The sequence below is a fragment of the Struthio camelus genome, chromosome 1 (genome assembly GCF_040807025.1).
Source record: "Struthio camelus isolate bStrCam1 chromosome 1, bStrCam1.hap1, whole genome shotgun sequence".
NCBI lineage: Eukaryota > Metazoa > Chordata > Aves > Struthioniformes > Struthionidae > Struthio > Struthio camelus.
Genome location: NC_090942.1, coordinates 101,338,633 through 101,357,401, shown reverse-complemented (window position 1 = coordinate 101,357,401; position 18,769 = coordinate 101,338,633). Strand labels below are relative to the sequence as shown.

The following is an 18,769-nucleotide window of genomic DNA, read 5'->3' as shown; positions in this document are numbered from 1 at the left end:
CTGGCAAGAAAAAGAATGAAACAAGTGGCATTTTTTCAACATAATGACCAAGATCGCTATACGTAAGACCAAATTTGAGCAACTTTAAATGTCAGCTCTGTTAATACAATGTGACAAAAAAACTTCCTTTCTGATGTAGACTGTGACCAGTGGAGGCAAACCATTTCCCCTTTCCTTCCTTATCTGCCTTCATGAGCTTTTAGCACAGACTGTTAACTGACTGCGCTATAGAAAGATCAGTAATAATGACGCAGATGAACTCATCTATATACTCAGCACCTCCAACTTCAATTGTCTCTAGGCAACTGCATTTAGAATAAGTCTTCTAATGCCGGGCTTCTGACCTGGAATTGGTTTGAAAGACGAGATACCTTGGTTTTATTTGTCCATGGAGTTCCCATTTTTTCATGGAAAAATAACAAGAAAAACTTGTGAAGAACTACTGATCAAGAAAGGAAAGAATGGTAGCTATTTAATAAGAGAGAGTGAAAGCGTAGCAGGAGCCTTGTGTCTGTGTGTCTTGTAAGTACTCTAATATTATAAGAATTTTAATTATATTTTATTATATTGTTTAATTATTATAATAATAATATAATAAGAATTTTTAATAAGTTTTAAAATAGATGCAAAGATAAGAGTTCAACTTTGCTACTATTCACAGTTCTTCCCTAGTATTAAAAGACTCAGAATATGTGTGTCTGTATTTTCAGTCAATGCCAGTTGCCCTAGGCTTTCTTTATAGCGTGTAGTGGAAGATGGTGTTTGCAAAAGACAGTTTATAAAACAGAGGACGGATGAATCGTTCTCTGCTGATGCTGGTGTCTCTCTGCAGACAATAAAGGGAGCCCAGAGAAAATAGCTTAGCCTGAAAAAATACGGTAAGAAGAACCTCACTCAAAGCTGACAGTTACTGCATCTGTAATAATGAGTAAGTAGTGTTTTAGCGCTATTTAGGCACTAAAAACATCTCATGGTAGGATATGGAACATTTCCTTCTTCATATGCTTTATGACTGTTTAATGAAAGGTTGGCCTTGTGCTTGTAAGGTAGTTTATCCGTTGCAAGAAGATAAACTGGGACAGAAAGCTATACTGCCCTGCCCAAATTCATATGACAAGCCTGTGAACAAGCTGGGCATAGAAAAGTACTACTTATAATTCTTAATTTTAATTACTGAGGTTAAAACTTTATGTTTTAGGGAAAAGCACTTTTACTTTCCTTCCAAGATGCCCATTTTACACTTTTCATATGTAGTAGATCTGTTCCTAATGTGTTCAAAGTTTATAAAACAGTAAGTCTGTTCTGAGTCATTTTTTTGTCTGACCACATGATGTTTCATGCTTTTCTTGAGGGTGCTTGTGTCTGAGTGTGACATGAAAGTTTTTTTAACGCTCACATCTAATTAGTTCAAAAATATCAGGAAATGTTCTGCACCAATAATCAAAATCTCATGACTTTTGGTGCAAAACAAAAGAGAAGGAGAAAAAGATAGGGTGAAATGCAGTGTTGTGGGGCTGGTGGGTAAGAGAAAAGACGACTATGCTATCAGAGGGAAATAGAGGGAAAAGGAGAGAAATAGCAAGTGGGGACAACCAGAGCCCATGGGGAGGGGCTTGGAGAAGGAATGAAAATACTCATCCCTGACATGGGAGAAAGGCTACTTATCTCTTATGAAACAGCGGTAGTTGAGAAATTGAAGGGCTACTTAGGTGTGTGTAATGACTTTGAACTACTTCAGCAACAGAGGACACATCTGCACAGTATGCAGATGCAAGCCTGCTCTGGCCATACTCTGGACTGACATAAAGCTTAAGCTTGGTGCCACACTTGCTTGCCAGCTTGTTTGCTTACTTTTTTTCTTTCTTCCTTTCTTTCTTTCTTTCCTTCTTTCTGTGGAAAGCTTGCAGATGTGTTTGTCCCTCTATAATGTTCTGGGCAGACATACGGAAAAGCATATGACTTCGTTTGACTCCTGCTAGCCTCTGTGAGTTTTCAGTGTTATGAGAAGGCAGTGTATTTGACTTTAGCTTGTGCATTAACAAATGTTTTAGTTAAACAGTAAAGACGGAAGTAACGGTATAACCATTTTTGAAGTAGAGGTATGTATTAGCACTGTTTAGAGCGTGAAAAGACTGCCTGATGGTTAGCTCCCCAGCTTGGAGTCTGAGGGTTGACTGCGCCATGGCTCCCCTTTCTTCACCACTGATAAGAGATTCTGCAGTTCTCAATGATACACGCATCACCCCTTTGCCTGCAGTTTATTCCCATGTTGAGATGTGCACAAAGTGGTTTCCAGTGCAGTGAAGCAACTCTGCTGATAGTGAGCAAGGACTTACGCATCCTATGGGAGCAAGGACACTCTTCTTTCTTTTACACAACACCTCACAGTGGAGTCCTAGACTCTTCTTTTGCATTTTCTTACTATCTCAGAACAAGTAATACAAATTCTCAGGGACAGTCAGCCCTCTTCTGGGTGTATAATCCTAAAGCATTTTCATTGCTCTGACTTACCAGAACTATTTTACTGCAGCTGCAGTAGTATAGAACTTAGCACAGGAGACGTACCTAAGAAACTGGAGAAATGTTTAGGCAACTAGCTGACCTGGATGTACATAAGCTAGCTGGACACGGCTGACCAGTATCTATGCTAAGCAAAGTGCAATGGCTGCACACTGAACCCAGCACTCTTAGCTATGCCTACCATACCTGTCCTAACTCTGCAGAGCAAAGAAGAGAGCTGTGCATTTGTCCAAAATTCAACAGATCTAAACAGGGTCTTGATATACAAAGGGCTAGATTTGAGGTAAGGTATGATAAAGCAATATTTGGGTTTCTGAGGCTTAGGAAAAAACATACATAACTAATTTCATCAAGAGTCAAATAAAAATATTACTAATAGAATCCAAAGCATTTTGAATGCTTTAATATATGAATCAAATGAAAAAATGAATGCATACTCGAAGTTCAAAATGACCCTATTTAATGGCAGTCTTGAAAGACAAATAATTATGAAATGACTTTTGGTACAGTTAGTATGCTCTTAATGGAAAATATCTGCTTGGATACATTTTAAAGAGCTGGTGAGTGTTTTGTTCATTTTTGTTAAATTGGGCTGTGAAGTTGACATTGACTTTTCTTTTCAAGTGTCCCACTGAGTAGTGAAATGTCCAGGTATTTTCTAACATAGCTGTTTTTACAAGTGATGTTCTGGTACGTAATTGATGATATTTAGCATTAAGCATTCCTTGAGATTTGTTTCTTTGGCTTCAGACTTTCACTGTATTGCAGTTTACTGTAAAAAACAAGCAAAAAACCAAGAATCAAACCTTGCTGTCAGGTTCAGCTGTAACAGTCTATGGTAGTTGCAGTAGTCTGACAAAAGGCATAACGTATAAAACAATGTTTTTCACAGCTTTGAAGAACTCATCTACACTTATCGTATCTTCAGGGAACACCAAGGGTGTTTTAGAATACAGGTAAGTAACCCTCATTTCATCTCTAAAGATTGTGCTAAAAAACATTTTCCTGGTTAAAATATAGATATATATGTACATGAACACTGTACTGTAGAAAATATTTCCAAGTTTGCTTTCTACCCTGCGCAATTCTTGACTATTTAATGTCATACTTATTGTTGCATATGAGCTCAGAAGTAACTATTATCTCTGCAGAAATCCCTTGTAACCTAAGAGCATCTCTTATTTGTTGACCAAGTACTTTCTGGTTTGGCCATTTCTTTTTGACACTATTGAAAAAAAAAAGATCACTTTCATTATCCGCTCCTTTATCTTTTTTTTTTTTTTTTTAAATCTCTGCCACTGCATTCAGCATCTTGTAGGGGCTTCTGAATATTGGGATGAACATTTTGATTTTAAAACATCTATCTATAGATCTGTGTGATTCTGAGGCAACTGAAGCGACAGCCCTAGAAAACGCTGCTCATTGCTGGAATAAGCGTGAGAGTAGACGCCATCAGGCAAATCCCTACAAAAACAAAGCTTTAACCTAGAGGCAAGGTGAGACGACAATGGAAAAAGCTGGCTCGCTCCTTTGCTTTTAGTAGGATAGCCAACACGACTGTCAACAACTAAAAAGCATTTAAGTGGAACAAGGTCACTAAACTCACTTCATACACGACAGACCAAGTTGTCATATGGTGGTAACTCTTGTTTATTAATGCTTTGGGCTGATCATGAAAAGCATAATTTTCCATGAATAATTGAATGGTTTATTGACAAAAAAATAGCCTATTTTGGATTATAGCTGCTCTTCTGGATTTTGTGTTGTGCCTGTCAGCAGCTAATAACTCAAACACTTTCAGTTTTTTCAAATCCAATTTTTCTTGCAGGGTTTTGCCAACAATATGAAAGAAAGCTCTGTTCTTCAAGATTTTGAAGACAGACTGTTTTGCCTTACCAAAATAATATCTTGAAATAATATATTGATGGGGGAGGGGGCATTGTTTGTTTTTTAAAGGCAGATACACCCATGAACTTTCTAGAGACAGTGGCATCCAGTTTATTCAGAGCTGAATGGAAGACGACGCATAAAAAGAACAACAGAAATGCCTTTTGCTAGACAGTGAATGAAGGGAAACCAAAGCCGGGTTCACTTTTAATGAATTGTATTGGAAGTAGGACCCTCACTGCGAAAACAGCTGATAAATATGCTTATTGTCTGTCACTGTCTTAAAGTATCAGTGTTGCAAGAACCTCGGTATGGATCTGCGCTGCGGAGGCAGTTTAGTGTGGCTCTGTGAAACTGTGTTAAAAAGCAGTTTGTGAGAACTATGTTCCCTCGCTTAAGAGCTGTGCCATCCATCCCTGACCTCAAGAGTTTCCAGAGCTAGTCACAAAATTAGACAAATCTGAGACAAATAATGAACTCCTGCCTGAAAGTGAAAGATGGTAGCTGGAACTTTAACATGGATCCCCGGACACGTTAGCTGCATCTGCAGATGTCTTTGGTAGTGCTGACATTTTGTAAAACCTTTGGCTTCCGCTTGTCACCTAGTTGTTTGAACCCAGTATTTTAAGTAGGAACTAAATGCATTATCCCTAAACTCATGTTCTAAAATGAGAAGGAAGCTTGTAATGTTTTCACTCTTCTAAATTCTGCTGTAATTGATTGCTTCAGTGTGCACTTGAGTCAATAGTTTAAATTGCAACTTAAAATAGTTGCAACCATAATAAAGAAATAGCCACAAGACTGATGACACATACCATACCGTCCAGAACTGGAAGTGGTAGATGGGTATCTGCAATGGTTTTAGCTCCTCTGCTGGAAAAAAACTAGCTAGAACTGCATGGAACAATTTGGGGAAAGACTGTTTGAGGGACTCAGACCTAGGCTTGCAAGAGAAATTTTGGTCAGCTCATTGATATCAGACAGAGATATGATTCCTTACAACTGTGTATTGCTTAAGGCTCCAGAATACATATCGAACCTCTTTTACTTACCCTCATCAACATGCGAGTATTTTAAGGAGCCTTTTTGGTGTAGTCCTGGACTGCATCTGTGTCCAGGTGGTTTACCAGGACAGCAATATCAGAAAACCTTTCTGTGGCACAGACCAAGTCTTGAAGGGCAAATGCAGGATATGAGAAATTTACCCGGGCACCGTGACCTCCATGGCTTCCCAAAAGACAGCAAGTGGTTCTGTTCTTTTGCAGCTTAAGAGAAAAACAAGTCTGTCTTGTGATGAAGGGTGAAATTCTCCAAGACATGGACTGTAGTTGACTGAAATCAATGTTTGAACTGTTAAATAAAATAATTGCACTTTCAGCAGGTGATTAGTCCTAGAGCCCTGGCCAGGGATTCCTGAAGGGAGGAACTGAGACTGTCTGAGATGCAGCCAGGCCTGCAAAGCAATGAGGGGTTGGTTACAGACAGTGGTTAGAGGAGTGAAGGAGGTAAAATTTATTCCTGCTAGAGTGGGAAGCTTGTGATCCCAATGAATGCAGGGAGCATCAAACAAGCTTCTTCCTGGCTGCCGTGCGCTCGGACTGGGATGGTGAGGGAGGTTACACCTAGCGCTATAACCACACCACCAAATGGGTGTCCCTACTGTTTTAAGTGTAGTACAATATTCTGTTGACAAATCTGCTGAGAAAACAGCCCCTTGGTAAGGAATAAGCTACAAACAGTTCCTCTCACTTAGGGGACCTCTTGTGAAATACGATTGCAAACCAACTTTCTTCTTCCTTCCTCGCAGACTCCTGAAGGTATTCCACAAAAGACCTTCAGAACTTTAAAGGATTTAATATACACCTATGAAAAGCCAAACCAAGGGCTAGTAATAAACCTTCGCTACCCAGTCAATAAATCGATGCCCTCACAAAGAAGCTTGAGATTCAAATCAGCCATCGATGACATTTATGATGGTGAGAAATCCAGTTTGGTTTTTGTCTTTCTTTTTTTAGGACAGCAACTGCATTGACAGGTCTATGGTCAACACCAATGAATCCTGCGAGCACAGCTTGCACAGACTGAACATCCTTTCCCCTCTCTTCCCTCAGTTCCTTCTTTTATCAGTCCTCACAGGCTCTATATTGAATCATATGTCGGAGTGGGAGAGTAGTCCTAAATTGAGCCTTTCTGAGACTGCTAATAAAGCTTAGAGCTAGTGTCATGGCACTAAAGTTCTTGGAACAGATGCCAGAACCACAGAAAGCTGGTACATGGAAACTGACAGAAAATAACGTGACTTGATAAACACAGAGACAGGGAAAAGAGAGGTTCGGCCAAATTTGCCTAGGGGAAAGGGTTAAATAATCTGCAGTCCTTTCTCTTATTCAAATTCCTGGTGGCTCCTTTCTTTGGTGCTGTTAGCTTTGAACCTCAAAAGACTGAATTCCTGAATCATGTAGTATCTTTATTATTTTTTCTTTTTTCCTCTCTTTCATCAAAAGTCAATGCAAAGGTATAGTAATCAGAAATCCATCAGGTATCTCTACTGACAATTCGGGAAGGGAAGCACTCTTGCTGGTAAAATCTGCCCTCAGTTTGAAGAAATAAGGATTTGACATATAAAGATTTTTATTAAAAAAGCTTATCCCTACTGCAGCCAATTAAAATTTTCCAGCTGAACAAATATTCTGTCAGGAAATACTATTATGCTACTAACTGATTTTTCTATAGAAATACATCAATTTCAATTAAATATTCTCTTGAAAGGAGAAAAAGAGTATTTCAATAAAGCTGGAACATTTTGCACGTTTTTATTTCTCATTTCAAAATGACTTTGTTCCAGACTCCGATTCTATTTTATAAAGTGAGGTCAAAAGCATAACAAAACATTTCAATCTTACTGATGTACAACACGAATCCAAGCTAACATTTCTGAAATTTTTATTTTATGGTAAATTTCAATATTGACAACAATGTCATTGAGGAACAAAAACTGTATTCATAACCTTTCCTATGGAGGAAAAAAATGCTTATTTTGGCTTAGATTTAGATTTGCTTAGATATCTCCTTGAAATGCAGGCTTCCTAAAACAAGCACCATATCCTTCTCCTGGCCTGGTCCCTTCTGTTGCACCAGCAGCTGGCATTGTGGCATGTACAGGATTGAGCCTTTCAGTGCGATCGGTGGAACAGCTCACAGGACTGGGGTCACGGTGCTGGTCATTAGGCAATTTTGATTATTGTTTTCTAGCCCAGGAAGGGTCTAGAAAAAATAAAAATTAAAATTAAATGAAAATTTAAAAAAATTAAATTAAATTTGTCTGAGGGTGGCTACTTGAAGAGACAGTAGGTTTCCACAGTGGGAGACAGAGTCCTAAGCATACAATTTCTGCCTTTCCCAGAGCTCTCAAAAAAATAATAAATTCAAAAAGACCTAAGAGAGAAAGAGGGTTTTTCAGGCTCTCCTCCTCTAGCTGACTTTTCTGTTGGAAATATTTAGAGAAGAAAGGATGTGTTATGCTACAGTCACAGCAATCTGGGCTGTTGATATGATTTACTGACAACAGATGATTTACAACATTTGACTTTCTCATGAAGAATGGTTCTTATGTGGCTACAACTTTTTAAATACTGAGATTGCCGGTTCAGGAAAGACAACACTGGCTTCTCCTCCATATGGGAAGTGGTCTGAAGGAGCCAGTCTACAGGGCATTGGACCAAAATGTTGGCCTGCCACAGCAGAGAGAATACTGAGTAGCCAAATGGAATTAGTAGGTGCCTAAAACATGCCACCCTGTTTACAATGGTCTTTCAGAGGAGTCTTTTTGTCATTTGCAATGACAAGAGCCTTTTATATTGATTTCTTTTCAGAAGTTGATGAGAGCGATTATGTTGATGTCCTACCCTGAAATGATCTGCAACCTGATGATTTGGGAAGCTGCCCTTTCAGACTGTGCCACACCACGACAGATTAGGGACAGTTATCAGCTGGACGTTCCTGGATACGGATCTATACTTCTGGAATTAACTCCTTTTGGAGCCTGTCAGAGTAACTGTCTTTTGCTCCAGTTGATCCAATACAAGCTACTATTTTTTTCAGCGTTAGAAGAATCCTTTTTTTCTACTAGGTGCATGCATATATGTATGTGTGTGTGTTTTGTGTTTTTTGGTCAGCAAATTGTCCAGTATGTCTCCTGCTAAAATGAACTACCTGTTGAAAAAAAGCAATATAGGTATGGTAAATGAATGTGCATAAAGCAGTAGCTTATGGTAGAACTGATGTATGTTGATAAAAATGATACACATGGTGATAAAAGTTCTGTTGAAAACATATGATGCTTAAAAGACTCCAAATTCTATTTTTTTTGGTGCATGATTCATGTTGCCTCATTGCTGGTAAGTAGATAGTCATTTCAGCTATAGATAGGCCAATACTAATATTTATCCTGTAGTTTGAAATAATCTAAATTAGAACAAAAAGGTACTGATAAATCTATGCTGTACAGAGTTAATAACATGAACACGGCTTGAACTACTTTTAATTAGCAGCTCTAGTGTATTATTACGGGAGTGCAAGCTTTACATGTGTGTAGTTATGAGCATATACTTTTGAATATTTAATGTATACATGAAAATAGCTAATACATTCATTTGCCACTGCCATTAGCTCTGTATTGTAACGTGCATGTTTTTTATTATTTTATTGTAAGAATTTGCTTTGATCTAGCCCGTCATTTTAAATATTTAGTACACAGTTTTGTACTGAAGGTGATGTGCAACTAGCAGCCTAAGCCAGAACTGTAACATATGCCCTGATTCTCCCTGTTATTAGTACCAATTCTTTCTCAATTTGTGATCTTAAGGAAGATGATTAAATTTGCCAAGTATTTGTTTAGTATCTTCAACAAGTTATTTATGTATTCCATAGAGGTAATACTAGTTGTATTTCTTTTTTGTTATATATCTTTTTCTCCAGTATTTGTTGCAGAACTTTAAAATGTTACACTGCTTTGGACTTCACTGTGAGCTTACAGTGCTAACAGTTTCTGATGTCAGGCTTAACTGGTACTTGTAGCATGAAGGAGATGAAAACTAAGAATACTAATTAACCCTGACATCACCCAAATTGCTGATTTATGAGTCCAAAATTCATGAATTGAAAAGAAAGTAGCTGCCCATGAAAAATGGTACTACTGAAGGGAAAAATCTTACTCTGCAGAAGCATAATGTGTTGATGCATCTCTCTAACAGCACAATTCAGCAGCCTGCCTGACACTTGGTCATCGCATGTATCAGACAGAGCATTTGCTCTGTCAACGTATCCAAACTATGCTAGCTTGACTGTTAACAGCCTACATCACTGCATAGTTTTTCTGTAGTGAGTCACACTACAGACAGTCATCCACGTGATTAGTCACTCAGACTGATGTTCAACCTTACAAAAAGGCTGGGTGACAGCAGGGGATCTGGGGCTGCACCTACTGCGTGATTCCCAATGGCTGGACTGTTGCTCACAGCTGACAGGGACCACGGACCAGGCAGCGCTGCTCTGTAATTGGTAATCATGCCGGTGCCTACGCTGAGCTGTGGGCAGTAGCGTGTGGGACTCGGATTCACAGCGCTGCTTTGAAACCCAGGAGCAAATCCAGCCCATGCTCCTGTCACTGGTCAGGCCTTAGCTCTGACACGCAAAGTACAGCAGAAGACAAATGACGCACACACCTTTTGAAGGACTGGGTACTTAAAGCTGGGAGCAAGGACTTGGAGCAGAAGTAGACTGACTTAATTCAGCTGTACTTTATAGGAAGGTATTTGTTCTGTTAACAATACATGGTCGTGGCGGGGGGGGGGGGGGGGGTTAATATACACGTTCGTAACTTCTTCACAGACCTGGTACAGCGGGAAAAAAAAAAAACAAAAAAACTTGTGCACGAAGTTTCCAAAGAGCATACGCTAAAGCTTCAGACGTCAGCCGACCTCCCACTTCTACAGGAAATGAGGCCACATGGGCCCTCGGACGGCTGCCACCTCCGCGCGCCTGACCCGCCAGCCGCGCCCGCGCCGCTGCCCAACGGCCGCCCACGCCCCGCCTGTCCCGTGCCCAACGGCCGCTCGCGCCCTGCCGCAGCCGCTCCACGCATAGTCACGCCCTGCTGTTACGCCACAAAAGCGGCGCGCGCTCTCTCTCTTCCCTCTTCCCCCTTTCCACCTCCTTTAAGGCAAGATGGCGGAGGCAGCGCTCCTCCCGTCATGCCCCGCGCGGCGGGCGGGGTAGGCGGGCGCTCTCCTCAGTGGTTCCTGCCCGCAAAATGGCGGCACCGGCGGGAAATACGAGTGGAGACTGAGGGGAGGCTGTGCTGTGCCGCGCCGCGGGTGGGGGGGAGCCAGGCCGCTATGGACCCCTCGGGCTGCATGAAGTCCCTGCTCCTGGCTGCCGCGCAGTACCGGGCCGCCAAGACGCCGCCTAACGCGACGCTCCTGCAGCGCAGTCTGGAGGTGAGAGCGGCGGCGGGGAGCAGGTGGCCGCGGTGTCCCCTGAGGCTTGAGGGCTCGGGTGGCTCTTGGCACCTCCTCGGAGCCCGGCCTCGACTGGCTTCCCATCTCCGCCGTGAGCGGCCGCGGCGGGAGCTGCCTGCGACGGCCACGGGCGTCGGCGGGTGCGGGCCGGGCTGGCCGCGGCCTCCCCTGCCCGGCGCTGTCGCAAACAGGACACGGTTTAATGTTGAACGCTGTCTTCCTGTTATTACTCTCTTGTGTGGTATACTGTTTTATGCTGTATGTGTGCATCTGCAGCTCCATTGTCTGTACCTATAAGCCCCTAAGCTATGCCTGTAGCGACACTTGTGAGGGGTCTCTTTACTTTTGATTATCCCCCTAACTTCTGACCCATGGCTGTCATTTGCTTTCACAACTTGAAAAAATGCAGTTTGAGGGGCAAATGCAGTTTGAGTTTGGTACTATATCTAGGGTTGGGCTATTTCATGCGACGCGTACTCAAAGGCGCTTACAGCTAAGGAATAGTCATGTTGTCTTTCCTGACTGCTTCTTTCTTAAGTACAGCTCTCTCAGTGCATATGCCTAGTATGATGAAAAACAGAGATATTGACTCAGTATCTGTCACCAAATCTGCACATTGGTATCTTTCTCAAATATAGGTGTTTCTTTATTAAAATGTTGATATAGTAATTAGCATTCAGCCTAGGTGGGTTTGGGGTAATTATTGTGAAGATGTATACCAGAGATAAGCATAACCAGTATTATGTTGCTTTATTATGCATGTATACCTCATGTCTACCTGTACTGATGTGCAGGTGTGTCATTTTTGGCATCATCTTATATGTCTTCTGTGAACTCAAGAAGTTCTGTCTTATTCTATCCATTTTCTATTTTACAGTATTCATAAAGCAGTGTTACCTGTTACTGCTTATCTTAGTGCAGAAAAAGACCTTTGTATTCCAGTCTTTGTCTTTGTAGGACAGTCTATGGGGCTGCCTGAAGGCTAATTATTAAATGTTTATATGGAGTAATATGTTTCACTGCTCCTTCAGAATAAATAAGCCCCATCTTTTATCTATCCTAAAATAAATGTGGGAAGAATAAGCCTTTGGTATTAATTCTGTTTAATATGTGAAGAACTACAAAATGTTATTCTGCTACAGCTATTGGTTTGGAAAGAATGCTGTTAAAATAGTTGTCACAAAGCAAGAAAGCAAACAAAAGAAGCCCACCTCTGTTGTAAAAGTGAAAAGACCACAGCATAAACTATGTGTTTTCCAAGACAAAAGGGGACATATACATAGGGATGAACAGCAGTTCAAAAAAAAAAAAACAAAAAACTGAACTGGAGATAGCAGCAAATGTGAATATGAGTGTCCTATTAGAATGGCATTTATATTCTCTGTTTGTCAAATATGGCAAAAGATTTTTAATTCTGATACAAAACTCAAAGGATGGAGTTGTATTAAATACCTTCTTGCAGATAAGTAACTGTTCAAACAAGGGGGAAAAATGTGTGTGTATATATGCATATATATATATATATATATATATACACACAAGTATACATGTATGTAGGTATGTTTTGTTTTTTTCCCCCTCCTTTCCTCTTCAGGTCATCTCTGGACTGAAGCTTACGAGGTTATTTGCTTCAAATCAGATTCTACCAAGTGAATGTCTTATTTGCCTAGTAGAACTCCTTGAGGATACTAATACAAACCCTTCTCTAACCTTATCTGTGGTTACGTTGCTATCACAGCTAGGTAAGTTTATATCTTAACTTCTTAGCTTGGGCCTGAGAAAGGAAAAGCAAGACAGGTGCTGGGTCTTTGGTGTGTGACCAACTTCCTGTAAAAAGCATAAGCTGTGAAAGATGAAATGCTTTTCATCGTAGTGGCTCAATTTGAGGGGCTAACACCCTACTGTACATACAAGGCTAGATGGGATGTTAAATCACCATTAGAAATATGTTTGGAGTTGTTCTTGTTAAAAAAACAAACAAACAAAAAAAAACTATGCTTGCCAGAATTTGCTTCCTTGCTTGCAGGCTGAGAAATTATTCTCTTGAGGATTCCTTGTAGGTTTTGGTTTTTTGTTTTGGGATTTTTTTTTGTTTTTTTAAGCTTGAAAATACTACCATTTTTTATGAAATGAAGAAATCTGCCTAGGGGATGTGACAGGAGGGAGAAACCATGATGCATCAATCGTCATGCCCTCAATTTAGTTCTGCCATCCAAGAGGCTTGTTAGTTGGTAGTTCAGCGTCTCTGATGCCCTTGGCCCGTGTGCTTCAAGTTCCTGGATTAGGGAACAGGCTGTAGTACCTGTCGTTTTTTTCCATTTAACAGAAGTGGGACTTTATTGCCTGGGGAACTCTGTGTCCACCACAACACACGCATAGGCTACATATGTAGTGAAAGATTCACTATTCACTTCACTCTCTGCCTGGAGTTTCTCATCATGTGTGAGTGGTTTGGGGGTGTTTAATCTGAGTCCTTTAGGATGACCTTTGTTTATCTGATCTGATTGTTGGAATTCTTAGCCTCTTTCAGGCTTCCTTTGAGTTTCTGCAAATGGCTAGTCTGAAAAGAGATTTGTTGCTGTTTCACCCCTGCACCCATCTGTCAGGCTGCAAAAATTTTAAGATTCAGTCCTCCACCACTGATCTGTTGCTTACTCTTTGTCATCTTTATTTGCTCCTCCTTTTCCTGGACTGCCTAAGCAGAACTTGGCTTTTTGTGTTTAACTGTATTGCTAGGTAGCTATCAAGATACCAGTTTTAGTCTGCTTTCCCACCTTAGCATGAAACAAGGCAATTAAAATCATTGGTGTTAAGGTTTAAGTGTGCAGGACTCAAGATCTCAAATAGACCTAAAACTTTGTTGGTAAGAGGGGGGCAGTTCCCTCAGTACCCGTACATCTTAAGGGAAAGTATTGATGTTTCACTTGCATGTAAGTTAAGAAGTGAGATGGAGATGCAGATGTGCAGGAGCTGTGGCTTATTTGTAGTTACCTGTGAAATATATTCAAGAAACTTGTCCAAGGCCTTGACTTTCCTGCTTTCCTTAAATCCCAGCTAGTATAACTGTTACTTTTGCTATTATGTAGGTTTTTTATTAATAATACTTTTAAATTCTAGCTTTAGACAATGAGACTAGAGAAGCTCTTCAGGATACCTACAATCTGACCAGTGTGCTGGCAGGAGTGGTTCATCGAAGTTCTACCGATCTTAGTGATCCAGTCTTATTACAGGTAATTGGAACTAATGCTTAATAATGCTTTGTTATTGTTAAACAGTAAATATCTTACTGAGTGTATATATATAATAGCTTTTTAAAGGCACTACCTGAAATAATGTGTTGAGGGAAACCTGATCAGAGTTATGTATTTTATTTGCTGTGTGAGGCTAATACGATTAAATTTTAACACCACATAAGAGTAGTGTTAAAATTTAATCTTGCTTGTACTTCTCAAGTGCTCTACTTCACAGAAACTTCTGCTTTTTGAAACAAAGTGTCTTCTTCAAGAAATTGCTATCTGAGAGCTTGGAAGCTTATCTTCCAATTATTCTGAGGTAAACTTATTTTTCCTTGTGTTGTCCATAGCAAAAATCTGGAGTTCGTTTCTCTACTCAGTGCATTGACAGGCAGCTGCTGAAATTAAAGGAGTGAAGGAGAAGCTGTGGCTGCCAGTTTTCACTGAAGTTTTGCTGGGCCCGTATACCTCCTTCCCTCTGGTCAGTGATATCTGAGAGTGAATGCAAGGAAAGGACTGCTTTTGGAAGCTCGCTCTTTAGGAGCCAAGTGCATGCGTTTTTGATTCTTCAGTCAAAGGACAATGTCTTGAAATCAGACTTCAGACTTTCATTTGTCCTTTCTCTGCATTGATCAGTAAAGTTCTGGCAAAAATTCCTGTGTATAAGTATGCACAGGCTTTCTTATACCTGGCTCTGAGCTTTCAGCAGGTCCTTGTTGACTACCACTTGTTGATTACCTCTGATCAGATCTCTTCTTTGGGAGGGAAAGCAGCAAATGAATTTGCTAACAGTTTTTTCAGGTTTTTTTGGGTGTTGTTTTTTTTTTTTAACCCTTGATCTGTGGAAAGTTAATTCAGCATCCAGTAAATAACACTTTTCTCATGTTCTAGATATCTCCTAAAGCACTAAGAATACCAGAGGACTTAAGGATCCAGGTGATTTGCCCTGTCAGTGCGAGAGATATTGTAGATGAATTTTCTGCAAGAGGTTGCAAAGTAGTTTTTGGTGAAACTTCTAGGTGTTTCAATAGGACAAAGCCCCTTTCTCACCCATCAAATGGAGACCTTGCTGACCAGGCAACGGAGAGAATTGGATGGGCAAAATAGTTAACTTCTGTCAAAATAAAACCTTATTAATCTATATGTGCTTTTAATAAGTACATGCACGTTAACGGAGGAGGAAACTACTCAGTGTTCCTGCAGCAACTTGTGTAATTGTAATTTTAATGTTGCGGAGTCTAAAAATGAGTTTAGTTGCAGTGTCTTGCTTTTTTTTATTTGTTCCAGCTGTAGGAAAATACCTTTTGTATTTGAAACGTTCTTCGATGAGATGCAACAGGAAAGATGTATGTCAATAACTTTTATTTCCTCAGAGTATTCAGCTGCTGCAGAGGCTAACCTACAACGTTCGAGTTTTTCATGCTGGTGCCAACATCGATGAATTAGTTTCATTTCTAATGCATCATGTGTAAGTGTGTACTCAGTTGTCTTTTATGGGAAACACGTAGCTAAGTTTCTAAATTTTTCCAGAGATGCTTGTTGTGCTAATCTGGTCTCTAGAATGAATTGTGACATATTTGCTCTAAACTTACCAGAGATTTTTTTTAAGAAACACTATTACAGATTGTCAAATGGAGTAATCATGGGACTTTTCAGAGACTGAGTTTGAACTGGCATCTTAGGCTGTGTCCGCTCCCCTAATCCAAAAATGCAGCATAACAAAGACAAAATTAATGCTTACCATTAGGAACAGAATTATGATAATATGAATTTTATGTAAATCTTTTGAGAGGTCTGATGACTGTTATAAGCACTCACGGTAAAATCAGGACCTTATTTTTACTGTTATGCTCAATAAAAAGCTGCCAGCGCTATGGGGCCTGCAAATCTAAATTTTACTTTGCTTGGAGGAATGATGTCTTACTCAAAGCCACATTTCTTGTAATTAAATTCTGGATACTTTATTATAATTGGTTTTGTTTACACTTCTGGATTTTTTTTTTTTTCCAGTCAATCCACTGAAGATGAGTTAACAATACCATGTTTAGGACTCCTGGCAAATCTCTGTCGTCACAACTTATCTATTCAAACTCAGATAAAATCTTTGGTAAGAACTCTGTTTTTGTGGCGTGATTCTCTGGATTGAGAATGAGAGAGAGTTATTTTTAACTCTGAAGTTAACTTTGTATTTCTTATACCTTTTATATACAAATAACAATCCTCACCTGTGTTTTGTGTTTTTTAAGAACTGGTGGTTGTTTCTCCCAAACTGCAGAAAATAGTCTGTAGAAGAACAGGAAGTTGGGTATTCTTTCCTTCTGTACATTGCTATATTGTTACACCAGCTCACATTAAGAATGCAGTTTCTGCAACTTTTTTCTGTAAGTGAAAGGTGAACTTAAATTTGAGTGTCTCTTTCCTCAGAAAAACTGTCAGCCTAAAGTCTGGTTGAATTTCTGGCAAGCAGCAGTAACCTGACACAAAGAGAACTACCTTTCAACAGAGATATCAGTAATTCTCACCAATACTGATGTCAGGTCAGGGCTCCAGAACTCTCAAATACACATCCATATCTAAGCTGCTCAGTTCCTGTCTGTTCATTAATTTATGCAAACATAAGTCATGACTGAGAAATTCATCTACGTTGCAAGGAATGTTGTAGGGTATACTTCTTGGAAGAAGGGCAAAAAAGAGGGAGAAACTGGTTTCAAGTCTGTTCATAGAGCAGAGAGGAGATGGGGGGGCAGTTTTTAGTGATAGCTTTCTCTCTGCAGGGATGTCTTGGCAAAAATGATGGAATTCCTTCTTAATTTTCCCCAATCATATCCAACAGGGGATATAGTCATTGACATCAGCCCCCAGGTAGCTGTACATTGGAGGAACACTAAAATAGACTTCCCAGAAAACTTGTTACCATTCTAAGATTCTTGTATCGTTATTGGTGATTTGTGTCACTTATAAGTGTGTGCTAGGTGTAAGTTTGGTGTTTTTATAGAATGGAGTGAAATCTGTAATGCCTGTTTCTCTTTTCTGCTTTAGAATAATGTGAAGAGTTTCTATCGTACCTTGATAAGTTTCCTGGCCCATAGTAGTTTGACTATGGTTGTGTTTGCCCTTTCAGTGTTATCAAGCCTTACTTTAAATGAAGAAGTAGGAGAAAAAGTAAGTGATGCTTTGAAGTGTCTTCTATTCTTAAGTTATAGATAATTAAGTCACCGTGGCTAAATCACATTGCGACTCCAGCTAATTTTAAAAAGAGACCTGCGCAAGGTAAGTATACGCATTGTAGGTAACTTTCTTCTTCATTTCAGCTCTTTCATGCTCGAAATATCCATCAGACTTTTCAGCTAATATTCAATATTATTGTAAATGGAGATGGTACACTAACAAGAAAATACTCTGTTGATCTACTTGTGGATCTTCTGAAGAACCCCAAAATTGCAGATTATCTTACCAGGTATAACTTCACTTTATAAAATTGCAGGATCTCCTTTCTAAGCTTTTGTTGGGCTCCTTTGCTATATGCCGTTTGTGTTCTGAAACAAACCCTGGAAAAAAAATTCCTAGATGCTTCTTGAATGTTACTAGTTGCTTATAACATTTTATATTAGAAACTAAAGGAATTCTTGTGTTGTCAGTTTCATACAGAAGTAGTGTGAACTGAAATCTGTCCTTTCATGGTCACTTAAGGAATATTATTTAGTGGTTATGTCCAGTAATTCAATTTCTCTGACCAGTATTGGTGGTCAGACAGCTTGATGACTAGCTATGTTGCTATTTCACAAGCCTATCGTATATAGAATAATATTGTTCAAGTTGTAACAATTTTAGTGGAGGGCACTACAGAGTAGTTGTGCGGAATGCTTGACTAGTGGTTTGGCAAATCCAGCTTGTAGAATTTAGTTGCTGAATCTAGATCTGAATCTCTAACAGTAAAAATAGCTGGAAAATCTTGGTTTATTTTAAGGAATTTGCTTTCATTTTTAGAGTATTTTTAAAGTTTAGCCTCTGAATAGAAATTACATTATTGAACCTGTGTAAACTATCAAGACTGTCAAATCTGTACTTGAAGTGTTTGGGGGTGAAAAGGGGAATGTGGCACTTGCATTTATCGCTTGGTATAAATCTTATATATGCTGTAGATATGAGCACTTCACCTCATGCCTTGGGCAAGTATTAGATCTTCTTCATGGAAGGGATCCTGATTCATCATCTAAGGTATTTATACTTTTTCAGCATAAGGCTAGTTGCTTATACTTCCTAGTCCGATTCTACTTTTGTAGTCAAATTTTTATGTACTAGGGTTGATGATGAAATAAATTGTAGGTCACTTTAAGAGTCCTGAAGTCAGCGTTGATCCACTATAAATCTTTTAGTTGTTCAAAAGGCCATCAGACTGACTTTGCAGAAGTTGGTGGTATGCCTGCTTTCAGACAACTGACATAGAGGCAAAAGGCCAACATAAGCACCTTTTTCTGCGTTGGCTAGTGTTAAAAAAAAAAAAAAAAAAAAAAAAAAAAAGGCACAGAAGTGCAGCGTGCACCCCACTGGACTGGCCAAAATTTAAATTCATACTGCTCAGATTTTGAATTGATCATGCAACCATGATGT

The 18,769-nt window shown here is 39.6% G+C and overlaps 1 protein-coding gene and 1 non-coding gene across 3 annotated transcripts in view; both read left to right on the top strand.

Moving 5' to 3' along the window:
• The first annotated feature begins 447 nt into the window (after positions 1-447).
• LOC104144217 (uncharacterized) lies at positions 448-6,351 on the top strand. The gene is made up of 4 exons (XR_011134657.1): positions 448-522; positions 3,413-3,476; positions 3,891-4,016; positions 6,215-6,351. It is a non-coding gene; the product is annotated as an uncharacterized protein (transcript).
• A 3,887-nt stretch (positions 6,352-10,238) lies between these two features.
• The window catches only part of CIP2A (cellular inhibitor of PP2A), a 30,600-nt gene continuing 22,069 nt past the window's right edge, over positions 10,239-18,769 (top strand). The window contains exons 1-9 of one of the 2 annotated variants that reach the window (XM_068908120.1): positions 10,239-10,904; positions 12,520-12,667; positions 14,043-14,155; positions 15,050-15,094; positions 15,532-15,626; positions 16,169-16,265; positions 17,198-17,320; positions 17,470-17,615; positions 18,301-18,376. In XM_068908120.1, coding sequence (XP_068764221.1) covers positions 10,239-10,904; positions 12,520-12,667; positions 14,043-14,155; positions 15,050-15,094; positions 15,532-15,626; positions 16,169-16,265; positions 17,198-17,320; positions 17,470-17,615; positions 18,301-18,376 — 1,509 coding nt within the window. The remainder of the gene's footprint in view (positions 10,905-12,519; positions 12,668-14,042; positions 14,156-15,049; positions 15,095-15,531; positions 15,627-16,168; positions 16,266-17,197; positions 17,321-17,469; positions 17,616-18,300; positions 18,377-18,769) is intronic. The other variant, XM_068908128.1, reaches the window with a different exon arrangement.